The sequence below is a fragment of the Argentina silus genome (genome assembly GCF_951799395.1).
Source record: "Argentina silus genome assembly, chromosome: 2".
In the NCBI taxonomy this organism is placed as follows: Eukaryota; Metazoa; Chordata; class Actinopteri; order Argentiniformes; family Argentinidae; genus Argentina; species Argentina silus.
In genome coordinates, this window is record NC_139656.1 from 24,553,274 (window position 1) to 24,571,707 (window position 18,434).

The window sequence follows — 18,434 nt, forward strand, 5'->3', positions numbered from 1 at the left end:
CTATTGGTGTCTGTCAACATGAGAACCAAAGAGATGTCAATAAAGTCAAGGAAGCCATTATGAGGCTGAAATATACCCAAAAAAATCAATCAGAAACATAGCCAAAAACCTAGGCTTACCAAAATCAACAGTTTGTAACATTAAAAAAAGGAAGAGCGCTGATGAGCTCAGCAACCCCAAACGGGCTGTAGGCCAAGGAAGACTTCCACAGTGGATGACCAAAGAATGCTCACCATAATTAAGAAAAAAAAAAAAAAAATAGTCTGTGAATGTGTCAGAGACTACCATTCACAGAATACATCACCAGCCAAACTACAGAGGCTTCACTGCAAGGTGCAAACCACTAGTCATCTTGAAAAAGGTTGATCAGGTTACAAAAAGTTGCTAAAAAGTACCTAAAAAGCCTGCAGAGGTCTGGAAACACATGAATTTGGAAAACAAAGAGGTTGAGGACAATTTTAATTTGAAGCCTTTTTTTAATGCAATTACAATTTCAAAACATGTTGTAATTATTTGATAAGTTGTATTGTATTGGCTCACAGGAAAAGTGGAAAATGACAGTTAAAATTAAATTCAAGTTAAGAGACATGCACAGGAGGTGGTAACTCTAAACAGGAAAAGAAAAAAGTGACTCGCAGAACAACTAAAACAACGTTTTACAATTTGAATAAACATCAATTTTACAGTAGCAACAGTGCATGATTCCGATCAATGACTTGATGCAGGATGCTTTTTGAAAATTTAAAGTGAGGGAGAGATATTGATTTGGTTTCAATATAAATTTACATAACAGTGCCCTGCTATACTTTGTAGTGAGTTGATCCTGAGTATTGTGACATACAGAACAATTAATATGATTTCATTATTTCATACAAATATTAACTGACATGCAAATGTATTACTATAAACATTGCAGCATATATGCCTCCTTCATGCCAGTATGATGTTGACCAATAAGGGGGAAGACCGACAGATAATGTTAACATATCATGCTGGTAACTGGTGTAGAAAGTGGAGACCAAGAAATCACAAATCACACATTTCAAGAAACCAGGTATACGTCAGTTTGACACTAGAAAGACACTAGAAACACAGTAGCATTTCATGATAAAATGTGTTTAACTGAGGTTTTAAACCATGGATAAAAGAAAGCATATATCAGTGGATTCAAACACGAATTCATATACAGAATCCACATGGTTGCTATGATCACTGGGGTGTACTCTGTCCAAGGAGCACAGATAGCTGGTATCCAACAGCATAGATAGGTGAAAATAACAATTGCTAGAGTTTTTGCTGCTTTTATCTCAGAATGACTTGCTTGTGCAGTTTTAATACCAAATTTAATGCTAACAGCCTTTCTTGAAGACATCTTTTTGGACTGTGATAATGCAACCACAAATATTTTAAAATACAGTGTAATTATAACAGAGCAAGGGGAAACAAAACATATGATTATGTCAGTGATTTTCCAGCCAACATCTGAAATAATAGCGCATTCATGAGAACACACACTTCTTGACTCTAGATTGCTGAAACTATTACTTACTAGTAGAATAGAGTACATGATGGAAGAAGACCAAGCTATACATATCAAAAGTAGAATTCTGCTCATTGTTATTTTAGAGTGGTATGATAAGGGGTCACACACCGCAACGTATCGGTCAATAGATATCAAGACCAAATGGCCAATAGATGACGATGTAGTTAGAAAACCAAAATAGTTAAATATAACACAGGAATATTTCCCAAAATACCAGCATGTTTCCATGATTGCAATGGCGTTCGTTGGCATAACTATCAGTCCCACCAGGAAATCTGATACAGCCAGAGAGAGGATGAGCAGGTTGGTTGGAGTGAGGAGCTGCTTGAAGAGAGAGATGGACATGATCACTAGCAGGTTCAAAAAAACTGTCAGTGCTGACAATAATGAGAAGAACATGTAGAGTATGAAATAATCAGGTGTAGATTGCAAATCCTTTCTGCAAGAGGAATTTTGGTATGGAAAACAAATTATATCTTTATTTTCCTTCATTATTTTCTTAGATCCAAATTGTGAACGGCCCTTCTGACAAACTGAACATTGCCTCTTTATTTATCTCTGTCCAAAAGATAAACACTCCTCTCACACCAGTCCCACTGTGCACACATGTGCACACGGACACACGGACACACGCACGCACACACACACACACACACACACACACACACACACACACACACACACACACACACACACACACACACACACACACACACACAAAACTGTCAGTGCTGACAATAATGAGAAGAACATGTATGGAGTATGAAATAATCAGGTGTAGATTGCAAATCCTTTCTGCAAGATGAATTTTGGTCTGGAAAACAACATACAGTCATGAGAAAAAATTAGGACACCCTATGAAAACCTTTGTCTTCTTCAACATATTCAAACATATGGACATTTGATATTCATTTGAACAATATTGAAAAATTGAGGTAATATAACTAAACAAATACAACTGAAACAAATTATTTAAAAAATTATTGGTAAAATGTAATTAATAGAAATGCAATCTTCTTGTGAGGAAAAAGTTAGGACACCCCTACATTTAGTTCCACTTAAAATGCCTAAAATTATAATAAAGAGCACCACATCAGGTGCAAATGATTAGAACATCGTTACAGAGGATTTTGGAGGAGCCTGTCCTATTTAAACCTCAGATATTTAGTTTGGTTTGCTCTTGATTGTTGAAGTGAGTTGCATCACCATGGCGAGATCAAAAGAGCTCTCTGAGGCCTTCAGAAGAAAAATTGTAGATGCATATGAGTCTGGGAAGGGATATAAAAAGATCTCCAAACTATTCGAAATTGGCCATTCCACTGTCCGGAAAATAATTTACAAGTGGAGAACATTTAAAACCACCACCAACATGGCCAGGTCAGGCCGCCCAAGCAAGTTCAGCCTAAGAGCTGACCGAAAGATGCTTAAAGAAGTCTCCAACAATCCCAGAATGTCATCACGAGACCTACAGGTATCTCTTGCCACAATTGATGTCAAAGTACATGCATCCACCATAAGAAAGAGACTGAACAAGTTTGCATTACATGGGAGGTGTGCAAGGAGGAAACCCCTGCTGTCAAAAAAAAACATCAGGGCAAGACTAAAGTTTGCCAGAGAACACCTAGAGAAAGACCAGAACTTCTGGAACAATGTGCTTTGGACAGATGAATCCAAAGTTGAACTATTTGGGCACAGTAAGAGTAGACATGTTTGGCGCAAAACCAAGACAGCATTTGAGAACAAGAACCTCATACCAACTGTGAAGCATGGGGGTGGAAATGTCATGGTTTGGGGCTGCTTTTCTGCAGCAGGGCCTGGTCAGCTCACCATCATAGAATCCACTATGAATTTTGTATTGTATCAGAGGGTGCTTGAGGAAAATGTGAGACCATCTGTTCGAAAGTTGAAGCTGAAGCAGATGTGGACCATGCAACATGACAATGACCCAAAACATTCCAGTAAATCTACCAAGGAATGACTCAAGAAAAATAAATTGAGAGTTCTGGAATGGTCAAGTCAAAGCCCGGATCTTAATCTTATTGAGATGCTGTGGATTGATTTGAAACTGGCTGTGCATGCAAGACACCCCTCGAACATCACACAGCTGAAAGAATTCTGCAAGGAGGAGTGGGAAAAACTTTCTCCCAATTGATGTCAGAGACCTGTAGACAGTTATAAGAAACGTCTAATTGAGGTTATTTCAGCCAAGGGGGGCAATACTAGCTATTAGGGCATAGGGTGTCCTAACTTTTTCCTCAGTAGGAATTGGCATTATTGTTAATTTTTCGTTAAATAAATGATTACAAAGTTACATTTTCATAGTTTTTTGTTCAATTACATCCCCTTTATCTATAGACATTGTTAGAAAGAAGATAACATATTGATATGTCCATATTTGTAAGAGAATAACTTAATATTTTGGGGGGTGTCCTAACTTTTTCTCATGACTGTATATTATGTATACATTATGTTTCTCCATTTCTTCAAACAATTTAAATAATGTTCAAGTGGCTGTTTAATCAGAATTTTGACCATAAGATAAACACTCCTCTCTAAACAGCAGTCCCACTGTTCACAGGCACACTCACACACACACACACACACACACACACACACACACACACACACACACACACAGACACACACACTCTAAGTTAACTCTAGCAAAGAAAACAATGGGAATGACAGGGGAACAAACAATTGTACATTTGAGGCCAAAGTACCTCAAAGTCACTTCCAACCAAACAGAATTAATTTGAGGTCATTAGGTGCGTGCGTGCGTGCGTGCGTGCGTGTTTGGCCAACACCTTTAATTGACTAGTTTGGCATAGATCATTAACAGTTTGACAAATGCTAATGGGGTCCTCTGGTGTCAGTTACTGACACATACAGTAAACAACTTTACTATGATATCATGGTCATTCTAAAAGATTGCATCATTATTCACAGGGGATGCGAGGGCCTGATCACGAATGGGTTTGGGTTGTGTACAGTTTTGGTCTATTACAACTATTAAACAAAATAAAATCAGTGGAAATCTTTTTTAGTAAAACCACAGTCTGTCAGTCCCTTGATTTTGATGAATGGGCTATGAGTTATGAATACCATAATGAGGTAATTACAACTGTACAACTTATAACTAATTTGCAACTGTTCAACTTAGAACAAATTTTCCTCCATTGTTGTCATAGGACAAATATAAATTAAGCCCTACATAGCTTCAAATCATGTAATGCTACTTTCATTGAATGTCATACCTTGGGCACTGCTGATCATTGAAACCAAGTGCAAGACAGGATGTAAAAGATATGTTTCTTACAAGACAGGGAGGTACAGGAAACATGGTTGTCAGTGCTGGATAGGACCAGACATCCGTTTTTAGCAGAGTTGGGTTAGGCCATGACCAAGACAGTAATAGATCGAGAATCTGCCACCCTGGCTCCCTGGTGTTTTGGCAAATTACAAGGCTATGGTTTGGGACATGGTCCTGCATTTGGAGCATGGGGGGTGGGTGGGTGTTGGGGTGGCCCCAAGCTAAGATCCCGCCTAGGGCCCCCAAGATTCGGGGCTGGGCCTGATTACAGCATATTCATTTCACACCTTGTCAAGTGAAGGCTATGAAATGGCCACCGAAGATGATGCACCAGCAGTAATTTAGGACAAAAGGCCACAGGGTGTGTGTACCAAGTTCAGAGGTGGGAGCTGATAGACTAATAAAGAATATGATTGGAAGATGATTACTGTGTATTACTGTGACAACCTATTGCTCACAGACACATTTCCTTCTGAGCTACCTGAGGAATTTGTGACTTTTTTCTCTTGTAGTTCCATCCCCCTTCCGCCAAGAGGACAACATAGCACCTTCTCAAATCATGCTTTGATACACAATTTGCAGATCCATAATTCTCAAAATACGTTAACTACAATACAAATACATTTCTCATTTAGAAATGCTTATAGGAAGATACCTATCATATATGTAAGTACATTTAAAATAAAAAAGTATGAAAATCTGTTGCTCCTGTAACTGTTGGGGTATGGAGGCACAAAGGAGGCACAATAGAGGCAGCGGGGACATCTGATTGTGCTCCTCTCAGCCTCAGTGCTGAGTAGAATATTATCGTTAGGATGATCATGTAATGTCTCTTTCATATTGAAAGTATGTTTTTGTACTGACGATTGACAAATGAGATGTTGAATTTTTGTATTGATGATTTAAAAATGACAGGCTATGTCTTTAAATAACTGAGATATGTCTGCTGCGACATTCAGATGGTAGGGTAAGAATTTGGCGTAACCAACATGAAAGCATGGATCCCCAAAAACAAGAGTTATGTACATTTCGCAATAGTATCTAAATGCATTTGTCTGTTTTTTGGATAGCCTCCTAATTTCAGGCCTTGTGAGTAATACCCTAGTCTGTTGTTGACCAAAACATGGCCCTTTGTTTAGACTTGATCATCCTCTGTGACTCATCTTGCAATACCCCTTTGATGGTGTTTTTTTCTGATTTGGATGTTGTCTTCTTTGATGATGTTCTTTTTTGCTATTCCAGACAGTGCCATTACGGGTCTGTAATAATGAGGTAAAAACTATCATAAATACTCTGCCAATTAAAGGTGTCAAACACCCAGTCCTCTTGGATGACATATTTACGTGATGTTTACGTCTCTCATACCGGAGGGTCCTGTTATCACCTGTATGCAAGGCTGTAATGACTTCTAATCCTCATAGGCATTCTACCAATTAAAGGTGTTGGAAGCACAAGAAATAAACACGCACACAATGATATAATGATTTCCCTCACCTGTCTCTATTGCGTGTGTGTGTGTGTGTGTGTGGGGTGGGGGGGGGGGGGGGGGGGTTAAGGTTAAGGTCATACCCTGGACAGAATGACATTTTATGAAAAATACTTGATAAATATTATGTTGCAGATAGAGAGTTCAGGTCTATGGAGCACTTTACAAGTGACCATTTGTCAGTACTTCAGAAAACCATCTAGCACTTAAGCAACTCTGTTCTTCATGTCGACATCAACCCTTTAACTTCTCACAATCAACACTTGCTGACTATGCAACCACTGCCTAAGGAGGCACCCTGAATAAAACGTTACATTACAGAGCTCATGGGCTTGTTTTTTTAGGATTCACACCTTCTCTCGAACAGCCTAATACTTACTCTTCGAAGGTATACTGGACTGCTTTCAGAAGAACAGCCTAATACTTACTCTTCGAAGGTATACTGGACTGCTTTCAGAAGAACAGCCTAATACTTACTCTTCGAAGGTATACTGGACTGCTTTCAGAAGAATAGCCTATCTTGCATTTGTCCGCCCGTCTTTATCTACAGTATTGTAAGTACAGGGTAACAAGTATTGTACACTGTACTTAGGCTTATGTCTAGGGTCAGGGTGAGGACTAACATTATTGCTGTATAGAAATTAGTAATTACATTTATGTTCCTGTACACGACAACTTAAACTGTACAATAACAGCTACACAGTAATACTAACACTTTCATGTAAAGCGTTTAAATCAAACGTTTAACGATATGGCTTTGCTACAGTGTCTATCCTATCACTGTCTATTCAGCATGAACATGTGGGATGTCCATGCTGTACATGTGAATTTGCAGTAAGCAGTTACTAGGAACATGGTTAGGGAACCCTATGGAGCCACTACAATGATGTATGGTTGTGCCAATAGTATTAAATGACCAGTCCTGTTGTAGATTTATTCTGTCATTGGTCTGATCCAGATGTCCCTGAGTGCAGAGGGAGACCGGATGGAGGCCCGGAAACGAATGTGTACAGTACCCTCCCCACCATAGCTATCTCCAATTCAGATATAAATAACACTACTCTGCAGTGTTGAGGATGCAAATGAAATAAAGACACACTTGGTGCATCTTCAATAAGAAGAAGAACACTTTCACTTTACACTTTGTTCTCCAATGGTGTTCACTGACATGGAGAATTATCAAGACATTCAATACTGTTTTCCTTGTCACAACGTGTCTTGTGTTAAGGAGGCACGATCCAGAAGTGAATACACTCCCTGGCCACTTTATTAGGTACACCTTGCTAGTACCGGGTTGGACCCCCTTTTGCCTTCAGAACTGCCTTAATTCTTTGTGGCATAGATTCCACAAGGTGCTGGAAACATTCCTCAGAGATTTTGATCCATATTGACATGATAGCATCACGCAGTTGCTGCAGATTTGTCGGCTGCACGACAGATTTGTCGGCTGCACATCCATGATCCCGTTCCACCACATCCCAAAGGTGCTCTATTGGATTGAGATCTGATGACTGTGGAGGCCATTGGAGTACAGTGAACTCATTGTCATGTCCAAGAAACCAGTTTGAGATGATGTGAGCTTTGTGACATGGTACGTTATCCTGCTGGAAGTACCCATCAGAAGATGGGTACACTGTGGTCATAAAGGGATGGACATGGTCAGCAACAATACTCAGGTAGGCTGTGGCATTTAAACAATGCTCAATTGGTACTAAGGGGCCCAAAGTGTGCCAAGAAAATATCCCCCACACCATTACACCACCACCACCAGCCTGAACCGTTGATACAATGCAGGATGGATCCATGCTTTCATGTTGTTTACGCCAAATTCTGACCCTACCATCTGAATGTCGCAGCAGAAATCGAGACTCATCAGACCAGGCAACGTTTTTCCAAACTTCTATTGTCCAATTTTGGTGAGCCTGTGCGAATTGTAGCCTAAGTTTCCTGTTCTTAGCTGACAGGAGTGGCACCTGGTGTGGTCTTCTGCTGCTGTAGCCCATCGGCTTCAAGGTTCGATGTGTTGTCAAAGTCAAAGTCAAAGTCAAAGTGGCTTTATTGTCAATTCTTCAATTGTCACTGGATATTTTCTCTTTTTGGACCATTCTCTGTAAACCCTAGAGATGGTTGTGCGTGAAAATCCCAGTAGATCAGCAGTTTCTGAAATACTCAGACCAGCCTGTCTGGCACCAACAACCATGTCATGTTCAAAGTCACTTAAATAACCTTTCTTTCCCATTCTGATGCTCGGTTTGAACTTCAGCAGGTCGTCTTGACCATGTCTACATGCCTAAATGCATTGAGTTGCTGCCATGTGATTGGCTGATTAGATATTTGCGTTTACGAGCAGTTGAACAGGTGTGCCTAATAAAGTGAATGTATATCCTCATGTATATGTTTTTCTTTTCAGTGTCAGTATTCACAGTGTTTGTGAACCTGCTGGTGAACATCTCAATATCACAATACCCAACAGCTCCACACTCCAACCAACCTCTTCATCCTCTCTCTGGCCGTGTCAGATTTCTTGGTTGGGATCATTGTGATACCTATTGAAGACATCAAGTTAATTGAGTCATGCTGTTATTTTGGTGAAACAATGTGTTCCATTTTCCAAGGGACTGTTTTCAGTGTCATTTTTGCGTCTCTATACAATTTGGTAATGATAGCCATTGACCGATATGTTGCAGCATGTGACCCTTTACTCTACCACTCTAAAATAACTATAGGTAACACCTTGTTTTTTATATTCTTAATCTGGTCTTATTCTTTGGTCTATAATGTTGTTTTACTCTAATGTAATATAAAACAGTGGAAATGGAAATTGGTATATTAAACGGGCACACATGACTTGCCATGGAGAGTGTGTGTACTAGTTGTTAGTTTTACATGGGGCATCATTGACCTTTTTGTCTCTTTTGTTGTTCCGTGTTCTTTTATGATATGTTTATACATGAAGATTTTCAAAGCGGCAAGAAGCCAAGCACAAGCTATTTTTACTGTAACAAACAGGATCAAGTCTGATGCTGGAGTTGAGCTTTCAAAGAGGTCAGAAAGGAAGGCAACAAAAACACTTGGGATTGTGTTACTGGTGTTCCTGGTCTGTTGGATAACACACTGTGTGTGTGTACACACGGAAGAGTCCCTGACAAATCCATCGGTCATCATTGCATTTCTCTCCTGGGTTTTGTACATCAATTCCTGTCTGAATCCTCTTATATATGCTTTGTTTTATCCATGGTTTAAGACATCAGCGAAACACATCTTAACATGACGAATCTTGACACCCTCGTCCAATCTCCTTCCAGAAAATGCTTAAATTGTATGACATTTTGTCAATGTTAAATACCCAATTCTGTTTGTTGGAACGTTAAATCAGGGTTCAGAATGTTACAGAACACTACTGCTTGTCATAGTTTTTTTCTTATGATTTCATATCATAAATCAAATATTCCCCCTGAATAAACTGTCATAGGAGGCAACTGACAGTATATATAAGGTGAGCTAATTTGTGGGAGCAGAATTAGAATTAGAATAAATAATTGATGAACCGATATAGTTATAAATCCAGTACTATCCAGTAGTAACTATATGCCTCTATACTGTATGTGTTTATAGGTGTCTGTGTATATGTATTTTAGGTATCTTACCATGGAATGATAAATGGCTGTAAGTAGAAGTATAATTAATATTTTACTTTCATGTCCTCCATTTAGGGGAGAGTTGGGCTAGGGATAAAAAAACAAGGGACTAGACATGATGCAACTACTGCTATCTGAAAGAACTTAAAATCTATCTGCTCATTTCAAAGCTGATCCACCTCTAAAAACAGTGTACTGTATGATTCCAGATTCCTGTCGAAAAAAAAAATGTTTTAAAGGAACATGTTATGAAGAACACATTTCCCAAAAACATACAGTACTCTCTAAAATTGTTCAAATGACCCAAAGGATTGATATGGACCCGATAAATTATTCTTCCTGTGTAACTTTAATATGGTTGTACCCTATCTGTTTATTTATTTGTGGTTTGTCTATTTGTATAGGTATAGTTACAATATAAACACACTGACACATTGACACAATCATCTGATATATTGCTCCATACTGTGGTCTGTGCTAATTCTCAAACATGTCCCTAGCCTTCCTCTTGTGTTCGGGTCAAATCTGACTGATTTACAACTTTTCATAAATATTGTGTGTTTCATCTGATTGCCTCAAGATTTCATGTTTTCCTCCACACTAGGCATTTGACTATATAACATTGCTGATCACCACTTTCATTGAATTTTGAGTGGTTTAGTCAACTTTGTCACACCTGTGGGGTTCCGGGTCTAAAATGACCGCCATAGGAAATGAATGGGTAATTAAATGTAAAAATACATACATACAATAGGAAAAAATACATAGAAATGTAGATACATTTTCAGTGTCTGTTCTTTGTATATTCACTGCAGTTACTCATGTTAACCACTAGCTGAAGACATTGTTTCACAGCTTAAAAAGGTGTTAAACACAATTTGGTGATGATTTATGGTTTTTGTGTTAATATAAGAGCAGGTAAAACAGACCGGCCACATTTGGCCACGAACACTATATTAAGGGGGGGATGATGAACACAGGAGAAAGGCTAGAATGGATTTTATGAAAGAAAATACAATTTTATTTTCATTGAACCTTTAGACTATCATTGAATTGACACATAATAGGAATGGAATGATTATTTCATTTTAAACTGCATGGATTAGGCAAACATTGTGATCACATGTTCAATGTTGCTTTATATGCATATTTACACTCGATAACGAATGGAAAAATTATACTTTTTAGTCATCAGAGTTTACATTGGGAGCAGATTCAAAACTTTACCATATGCCTTTACAATTACTTGTTGTTGCACTGTGCAGATCTACTGTAAGTCAACTATTGTTGTATGCAAGGTTGTGGTATGTATTAAATATATTGTTATTTGGATGTTCATAGATAATATGATTAATACAGTAATTTGGGAAAACTTATCAAAGTCTGCATTTGTGGCTGTGGTTTTACATAAATTGTGGTTATCATGTATGTGCAATGAATCAAACAGTTGTGCCATATACAAAATAAAACAAATTGTATGTAAATGAGTGGCCATTACAATTGAATAGAACCATTGCAATTCCTTCACCCACCTCCACCCACCACATAACAGCTTTTGGGTAAAAATGAAGAGGCCAATTCCATCCAACCAAATAGACTTAGATATTGTGATGTGTGCCTAGTATACGGAAACAATCTAGTTGTGTGCATTACATGCACAAGATGTGCTATTTAATGCAAATGCATTTGATAAAAATAAATATTAAAATGTCAAAAATAAGATAAAAATGAAAAAGATCTATGCATCAAAAAGCATAAAATCATCTCACAATAATGTATAGTTTTATACGTAATATCAGCACACTGGATAATGCTTTTTTTTATTTTTTAAATGTACAATATTTAAATGTTTATCAAAATAAGTTCAAATTGTATGGTTAAGGTTTAGGTATGCAAAGGAGTTGTCAGGGGTAGGAAGATTTCACTAAATTGTTACTTTTAGCCATGTATGCTCAAATGTTTTGGGTTAGGGTTAGGGTTTAGGGTGCTGAACTATATTTTCTCACTTTACAATAGTTTCAAGTGCAGTCCCAGTGCCAATGTCAGTCAGCATCTGAAAGTCCATGTAGAGTACATGTTTTTGGCAGGGATCAACAGGGATCACCAAAGACAGTCACTGCTTGGTTCAGCCCATTTCAAAACTATAGTACCAATACACCACATGGTGGTGCTCTGATCTTAATTATTACAGTAGGACACCATATCTGTGTGTAGCTACAGTAGGCCTATTTCTGATTTTTTTTAAAGAGTAGAGGAGGGCCAAGGTGTAATGTACACTCCCCCACATACAGGACTTGTATCTAACTCAGATATAAATAAATCTTCTCTCCACAGTTGAGGTTGTAAGTGGGATGAAGAGACACTGGTGCATCTACAACAAGAGAAAGCTTTTACTGTCTTTGTCAATGAATTTCACCGATATGGACAATTATCAAGACATTGAATACTGTTTTCCTCGTCACAATTTGTCTTGTGTTAAGGAGGCGCGATCCAGAAGCGAATATATCCTCATGTATATGTTTTTCTTTTCAGTGTCAGTATTCACAGTGTTTGTGAACCTGCTGGTGATCATCTCAATATCACACTACAAGCAGCTCCACACTCCAACCAACCTCCTCATCCTCTCTCTGGCCGTGGCAGATTTCTTGGTTGGGATCATTGTGATACCTATTGAAGGCATTAAGTTAATTGAGTCATGCTGGTATTTTGGTGAAACAATGTGTTCCATTTTCCAAGGGACTGTTTTCAGTGTCATTTTTGCGTCTCTATACAATTTGGTAATGATAGCCATTGACCGATATGTTGCAGTATGTGACCCTTTACTCTACCACTGTAAAATAACTATAGGTAACACCTTGTTTTTCATATTCTTAATCTGGTCTTATTCTTTGGTCTATAATGTTGTTTTACTCTACTGTAATAGAAACTGGTATATTAATCAGGCACACATGACTTGCCATGGAGAGTGTGTACTAGTTGTTAGTTTTACATGGGGCATCATTGACCTTTTTGTCTCTTTTGTTGTTCCGTGTTCTGCAATGATATGTTTATACATGAAGATTTTTGAAGTGGCAAGGAGCCAAGCAAAAGTTATCAACAGTATCACAAACAGGATCAAGTCTGATGCTGGAGCTGAGCTTTCAAAGAGGTCAGAAAGGAAGGCAACAAAAACACTTGGGATTGTGGTGCTAGTGTACCTTGTCTGTTGGATAACACATTATGTGTGCTCACTTTCAGAGGAAACTTTGACACATCCATCGGTCATCATTGCATTTCTCTCCTGGATTGTATACATCAATTCTTGTCTGAATCCTCTCATATATGCTTTGTTTTATCCATGGTTTAAAACTTCGGTGAAACACATCTTAACCTTACGGATCTTGTCACCCTCATCCTCGTTCATAAATCTCTTTCCAGAAAATGTTTAGATGCTACTTGTAGATGCTTTACACCTTGGCTTTTTTTTTACTCTGTTTGCCAAGGGTGAGCATTAATAGCCACAGCCTGTCTGCCTGTTACTGTTTCTGTGTGCTGTGTGTTTTAAATGGACACAGAAAGCTATTGTCCCTTGATAAGAATAATATAATGTGTGATATCATTGTATTTAACCATTATTTATACTGGGGAAACACACATTTTTACATATTTACACAATAACAAAGCAACACATAATATATGCCATTTAGTTGATGCTTTTATCCATAGTGACTTACATTGCAGTGAGTGCATACATTTTGCAGTATATATGGTCTGAAAATACAACACAGTTCAATACAGAAATCAATACATCATATAAAACCACAATATTAGAAGAAACCATCACATCTTTCACCAAGGAGATCCTCAATTAACACACTAACATAATAGAGCATGTACATACATACATACATACATACATACATACATACATACATACATACATACATTGACATAAATGTTTGTTTTTTTATTAATCATTGCATAGAAAACAGATAATGGCCTTCTAGTGGCTCACTGTTTTGATGAGTGAAAGTATTGTGTTGTTGGATTGTTGTGTTGTAATGTATTTGAATGACATACATGTGATTTACTTAGTAAAGCTGGATTAAAGTTTCAAAGTAGAGATTTACTTTGAAATTATTTTGTAGAAAAAGAGATGGCCTCACAAGCCCTCTAGCAGAAAAAGGCATGTCAAATATGAATCTACATAGTTGGCACTGAATTAAAAAATAATTGCAATATAAGAAGCTATGGCTTGTCAGAAGCCGCAAAAGACAGGGAATTCAGAATGAGCAACACCACCCGCAACTTCACCTGTGCACCAACAAGGTTCTCCATCATACATCTTTGATACCTGCTCTAGAATTGTATGTTGGTCTACTTCAAACAACATGTTCACCACTGGGCATGATGCTTAGGATTCAAAGCCATAACTTCTCACGTAAAACATGTTTTTTGGTCATTAATTGAGACATAGAGCTGGATACTCAATAGTTGACGTGGGATGTAGACTACTTTTGAGGGCTGCAGAGAACAAACTTTTGATTTTGGAGTGGACTGTCCCTTTAACCCTTTGTTGGATTACAAACAGTAATTCAGTAAATGGAATTTCCCACCTTTGAATAAAACATACAACTCAAAGTAAATTAAATGATGTCAACACACTTCACATAGCCTATTAAAAAGGCTTAAAGTCATTAAAGGAAAATATAAATTAAGAAATGCATAAAACCATACAATCTGAACGAGCAATAAAGTGACTAGTACACCATGCTAACAAGGTGGGTTACTCATTTTGAAATAAAACGCCCATGCTTTAAAGCCTTCGGGAATTTGGCTAAAAGTGACCTTCACTTTCCTTCTGTCGTCTTTGTCCTCTCTTGTTTTTGTGCAGCTCTACATGCAAGGTCTAATCATTGCAAATGTATTTGTCTGAGGATGTGTTTGAAACAGACAAATTCCTGGTGCCTGTAACACTGTTAAACTATTATCAATGTTTACCACCTCATTCTGGCAGCAGCATGGCTGTCCAATCAATTGGCCCTGACCCTCCTCAGTGATTCTTTTCTCCGGTGTAATTCTGCAGAGTGCCCAGTGTCTACGGTGTGCGTGGCCTTCATTAGGCTGATGGAGTCCCCCCTGCTCAACCCCACCCTCCACCTCCGCTTGGCAGCACCGGTCTGGCCATGCCTTCCTAATGCTAATGAGAGAGGATCAACCTCTCCATATGAACACACTGTTAGAATACATGGGTATTGTAAACTAAATAAAATAACAAATACGTATAAAATAAACTGAAGTTTGCATCGATTCAACTCTGTTATGATGTCGTGCAACAGTATATGAAGTTGTACCTGTAGAAAAAATGTTACAATTTAATGATGTGGTTTAAAACTCATTTTGGTGGCTCATCTGTCATGTTATACATTACAGACACCAACAGGATTTACATTTACATTTTTGACATTCAGCTGACGCTTTTATCCAAAGCGACTTACAACATGTACATTTGTCTAAAGTAAATGAATCATCTATACATCAGTCATCATAAGAAAAAATCTATGCTAGGACCAAGTGCCCTTGGCAGTCACAATGCTAGAAGACAGAAGGATTACTTTTTTCTTTTCTTTGTTTTTCTTTTTTTTTTCTTATTAACAGTAGAGGATACAGTAACTGTATCTGGCCACTAATGGAGGAGTTGGCCCCCAATGGAGGAGTTGTGTTTAAGTGCAGGTAGGCTGTCGACTGATTATGTTTGACAGAGACAGAGACAACCCTTGGAGCCTTGGAGGATGTGAGACACAAACAGGCAGATGTCCTATTGACATCCATCCATCCGTCATCAGTAAAGTGCCCCTGTCCAGGAAAGCTTGGCTTGATGGTTCGGTGATGGTCATTATCAGATATGATGTCTGCCTTGACTGCCTCCATAAATCTATGAATAGCCTGAAGTTTATTAGATGGAATTATGACTGCCTGTGGGATGTTAATAATTGATATGAGTTCTGGGATCCTTTGTGGCTTATAACCATTTATAATGGAGGTATTGATTGGCATGTTGTTTTGGCCAGCTTTCCTGTAAGAAAGGAAATACTATGTGAAACCAGTTAGACAAGTTAAATCACTTAAATCTACTCTGTACAGTTTGAGGGATGTTTATCTAATTGCAGCATTACCTAATCAACACAGCACAATCTGTTAGGTAACAGTCACACTTATTACAATTACGCAACACGGTATATAAAAATGTATATAAGCCTACCGGTTTGTTACAGTAGCATTGTATACGTATATGAGTGGTGTATACCAGTGTCTCAAGAGATTTTTCCATTTTAATTTCTGAAACTAAATAAAATCTGAAACATTATTTAATATCTGGCTGCAGAGCCATGTGCAGCCCAAAAGCCATTTGAACTTCCTCCATCAGTAAAAGGATGAGCTGATCTTTCTTGAACATTTAACACCAGGTGGCAAAAGTGGGTGGAAACATAAATGACCAGGAACTCCCTAATGCTAAAAGTCTAAGTCATGTAAGATCCCTTCAATAAAGCAACAGAAAAATAGCTTCTATGTGTGCATCAGGTAAACAAGGGAGCAGAGCCCGTAATACAAGATCGCATGAACTAATAATCCCTCTTCTCTCTACCCTCTCCTCCTCTCCTTCACCGCTGGCAGGATCTCACTCTCTCTCTCGCTCTCGCTCTCTCTCTCTCTCTCTCTCTCTCTCTCTCTCTCTCTCTCTCTCTCTCTCTCTCTCTCGCTCGCTCTGCAATAAGGTTGTGCATGGGCAGCAAAGGCAGTATTTTGTCGGTAGCTTACATAAAAGAGAGACCGAGCGCAGGAAAATGCAGGCGAGATAAGGTGGGATGATCTCATGTCTTAACTCTTTTCCTCTCTCCATCTCTGCTGTTACCGTACCTAGCTCAGTATCCCTATCTCACCATCGTGCACTGCGACTGTTGGAGAGTAATGTTAGTTTGAGGACGTCTAAGGCGGAGGTACGTACTATGGTTGGAGGCGCTGTATGGTCATTATTCATTTATGTTAAGAGCATTGTATTGACAGGTGCAGGACAGGTAAGGCATCCATCTAGTGCGTAACAGCATAAACTGTCGTCAGTGGAATAACTTCCTTCCCTGTCCTTATCGAGTATGAGGAAAGAACTCAGTTGGTCCTTGTGTGCAACAGAATCGCCAGTGGAGGTTTGGGATTGTGACAGAGCTTCTAGGAGGATGGAGGGGCCACACCCCAACGAGGTAGATGGAGGTGTGTCACACAAGGAAGTGTAGATTTTTCCTCTATGATGAATCTGTCCTTCGCTGCTAAACAATCTACAGTACAGTAGTCGGATCCCAAATGAAATGTAATTTGAAATGTAAAGTTCTCAGTAGAATCCACCATTAGCTGATCGTCAGTGACTTTGACGGGATGCCACTGTTCACGTTGGCGTTACATGTGAAGGGCTTTCCACGTGGTGTGACTGATAGATGCAGTGGGATGAGAGAGAGAGTGAGAGAGAGAGAGAGAGAGAGAGAGAGAGACAGAGACAGAGACAGAGACAGAGACAGAGACAGAGACAGAGACAGAGAAAGAGAGAGAAAGCGAGCACTGATTAAAAAGCACTGATTAAAAGACGGGTGGTCATCTCTCTGGGGGTGATAATAGCTTGTCTCTATCATTCTGTTAAATGAAGCCGGCCCATTGTTTATATTAGTTGCTGTGCTCTTCTATCCTCCTGTAATTGGCAAGCAGTGCATTATAATGTAAAAAGCTTTTCGATTGGCCATTCAGCTCTTTCGCTACGTTATTGATAGTGAATGAGAGGACAGAGACGGCTAATGCAGAGGCACTTAGGCACCTAAGGCAGGTACTCTACTTAAGCACCGGGTACTCTCCACTGCACTGAACATACTGTAATTACACATAAAAGCAGGGCCCCGATGAAAAGGTGTTGAGCTATCTGATGGCTGTGGTTGTGTTTTGCCCTCTATGCAGGCCGCTCTACTCTCCGCTGCATGTAGGCCAAATGATTCAGTAATATGGAAGTATTTACAGTGGCATTATAAAGCTGTTAAAGCACTTCCAATCACATTCTCCAAGGTGCAACGGTCAGTGGTTAACACAGACATTGTGGCTTCAGTTATTACACGGAAGACGTGTGGAGCATTTGGTTGCATTGTGGGATTCATGTCATTAGGCTGGATGTGATTAGAGGCACATGTAGGTATGTTGTGGAGTCATTCAGTCCCTGAAAATGAAGTGAACTTCTGTTTGCAAAATAAGGCCAAATTCCACCTTGTTAGGTTATTACCAGAGCATAGGGAGCTCTGGCTAATACAAACAGAGTGGAACATAGAATGGAACACAGAAACATTACGGAGAGATTAAACCCATTTTCATTTTCCTTCACAAAGCTATAACGTTATCTTTCTCATTTAATTGGGGGGGATAATTAATCATGAACAAATGAAAACA

At 38.8% G+C, this 18,434-nt stretch overlaps 2 protein-coding genes and 1 pseudogene across 3 annotated transcripts; 2 read left to right on the top strand and 1 right to left on the bottom strand.

Moving 5' to 3' along the window:
• Positions 1 to 987: 987 nt before the first annotated feature.
• Positions 988 to 2,035, bottom strand: LOC310801266 (trace amine-associated receptor 13c-like; the record flags this gene model as incomplete). The annotated part of the gene is made up of 2 exons (XM_083665261.1): positions 988 to 999; positions 1,214 to 2,035. 2 exons carry the CDS (start codon positions 2,033 to 2,035, stop codon positions 988 to 990), a joined length of 834 nt encoding a protein of 277 aa, XP_083521387.1.
• Positions 2,036 to 7,300: 5,265 nt separating this feature from the next.
• LOC310801267 (trace amine-associated receptor 1-like) lies at positions 7,301 to 9,613 on the top strand (annotated as a pseudogene). The gene is made up of 2 exons: positions 7,301 to 7,349; positions 8,753 to 9,613. The product of its transcript is annotated as a trace amine-associated receptor 1-like (transcript).
• Positions 9,614 to 12,490: 2,877 nt separating this feature from the next.
• Positions 12,491 to 13,408, top strand: LOC310801268 (trace amine-associated receptor 13c-like; the record flags this gene model as incomplete). The annotated part of the gene is made up of 1 exon (XM_083665262.1): positions 12,491 to 13,408. The coding sequence occupies one exon, from the start codon at positions 12,491 to 12,493 to the stop codon at positions 13,406 to 13,408; it is 918 nt and encodes a 305-aa protein (XP_083521388.1).
• Positions 13,409 to 18,434: the final 5,026 nt, after the last annotated feature.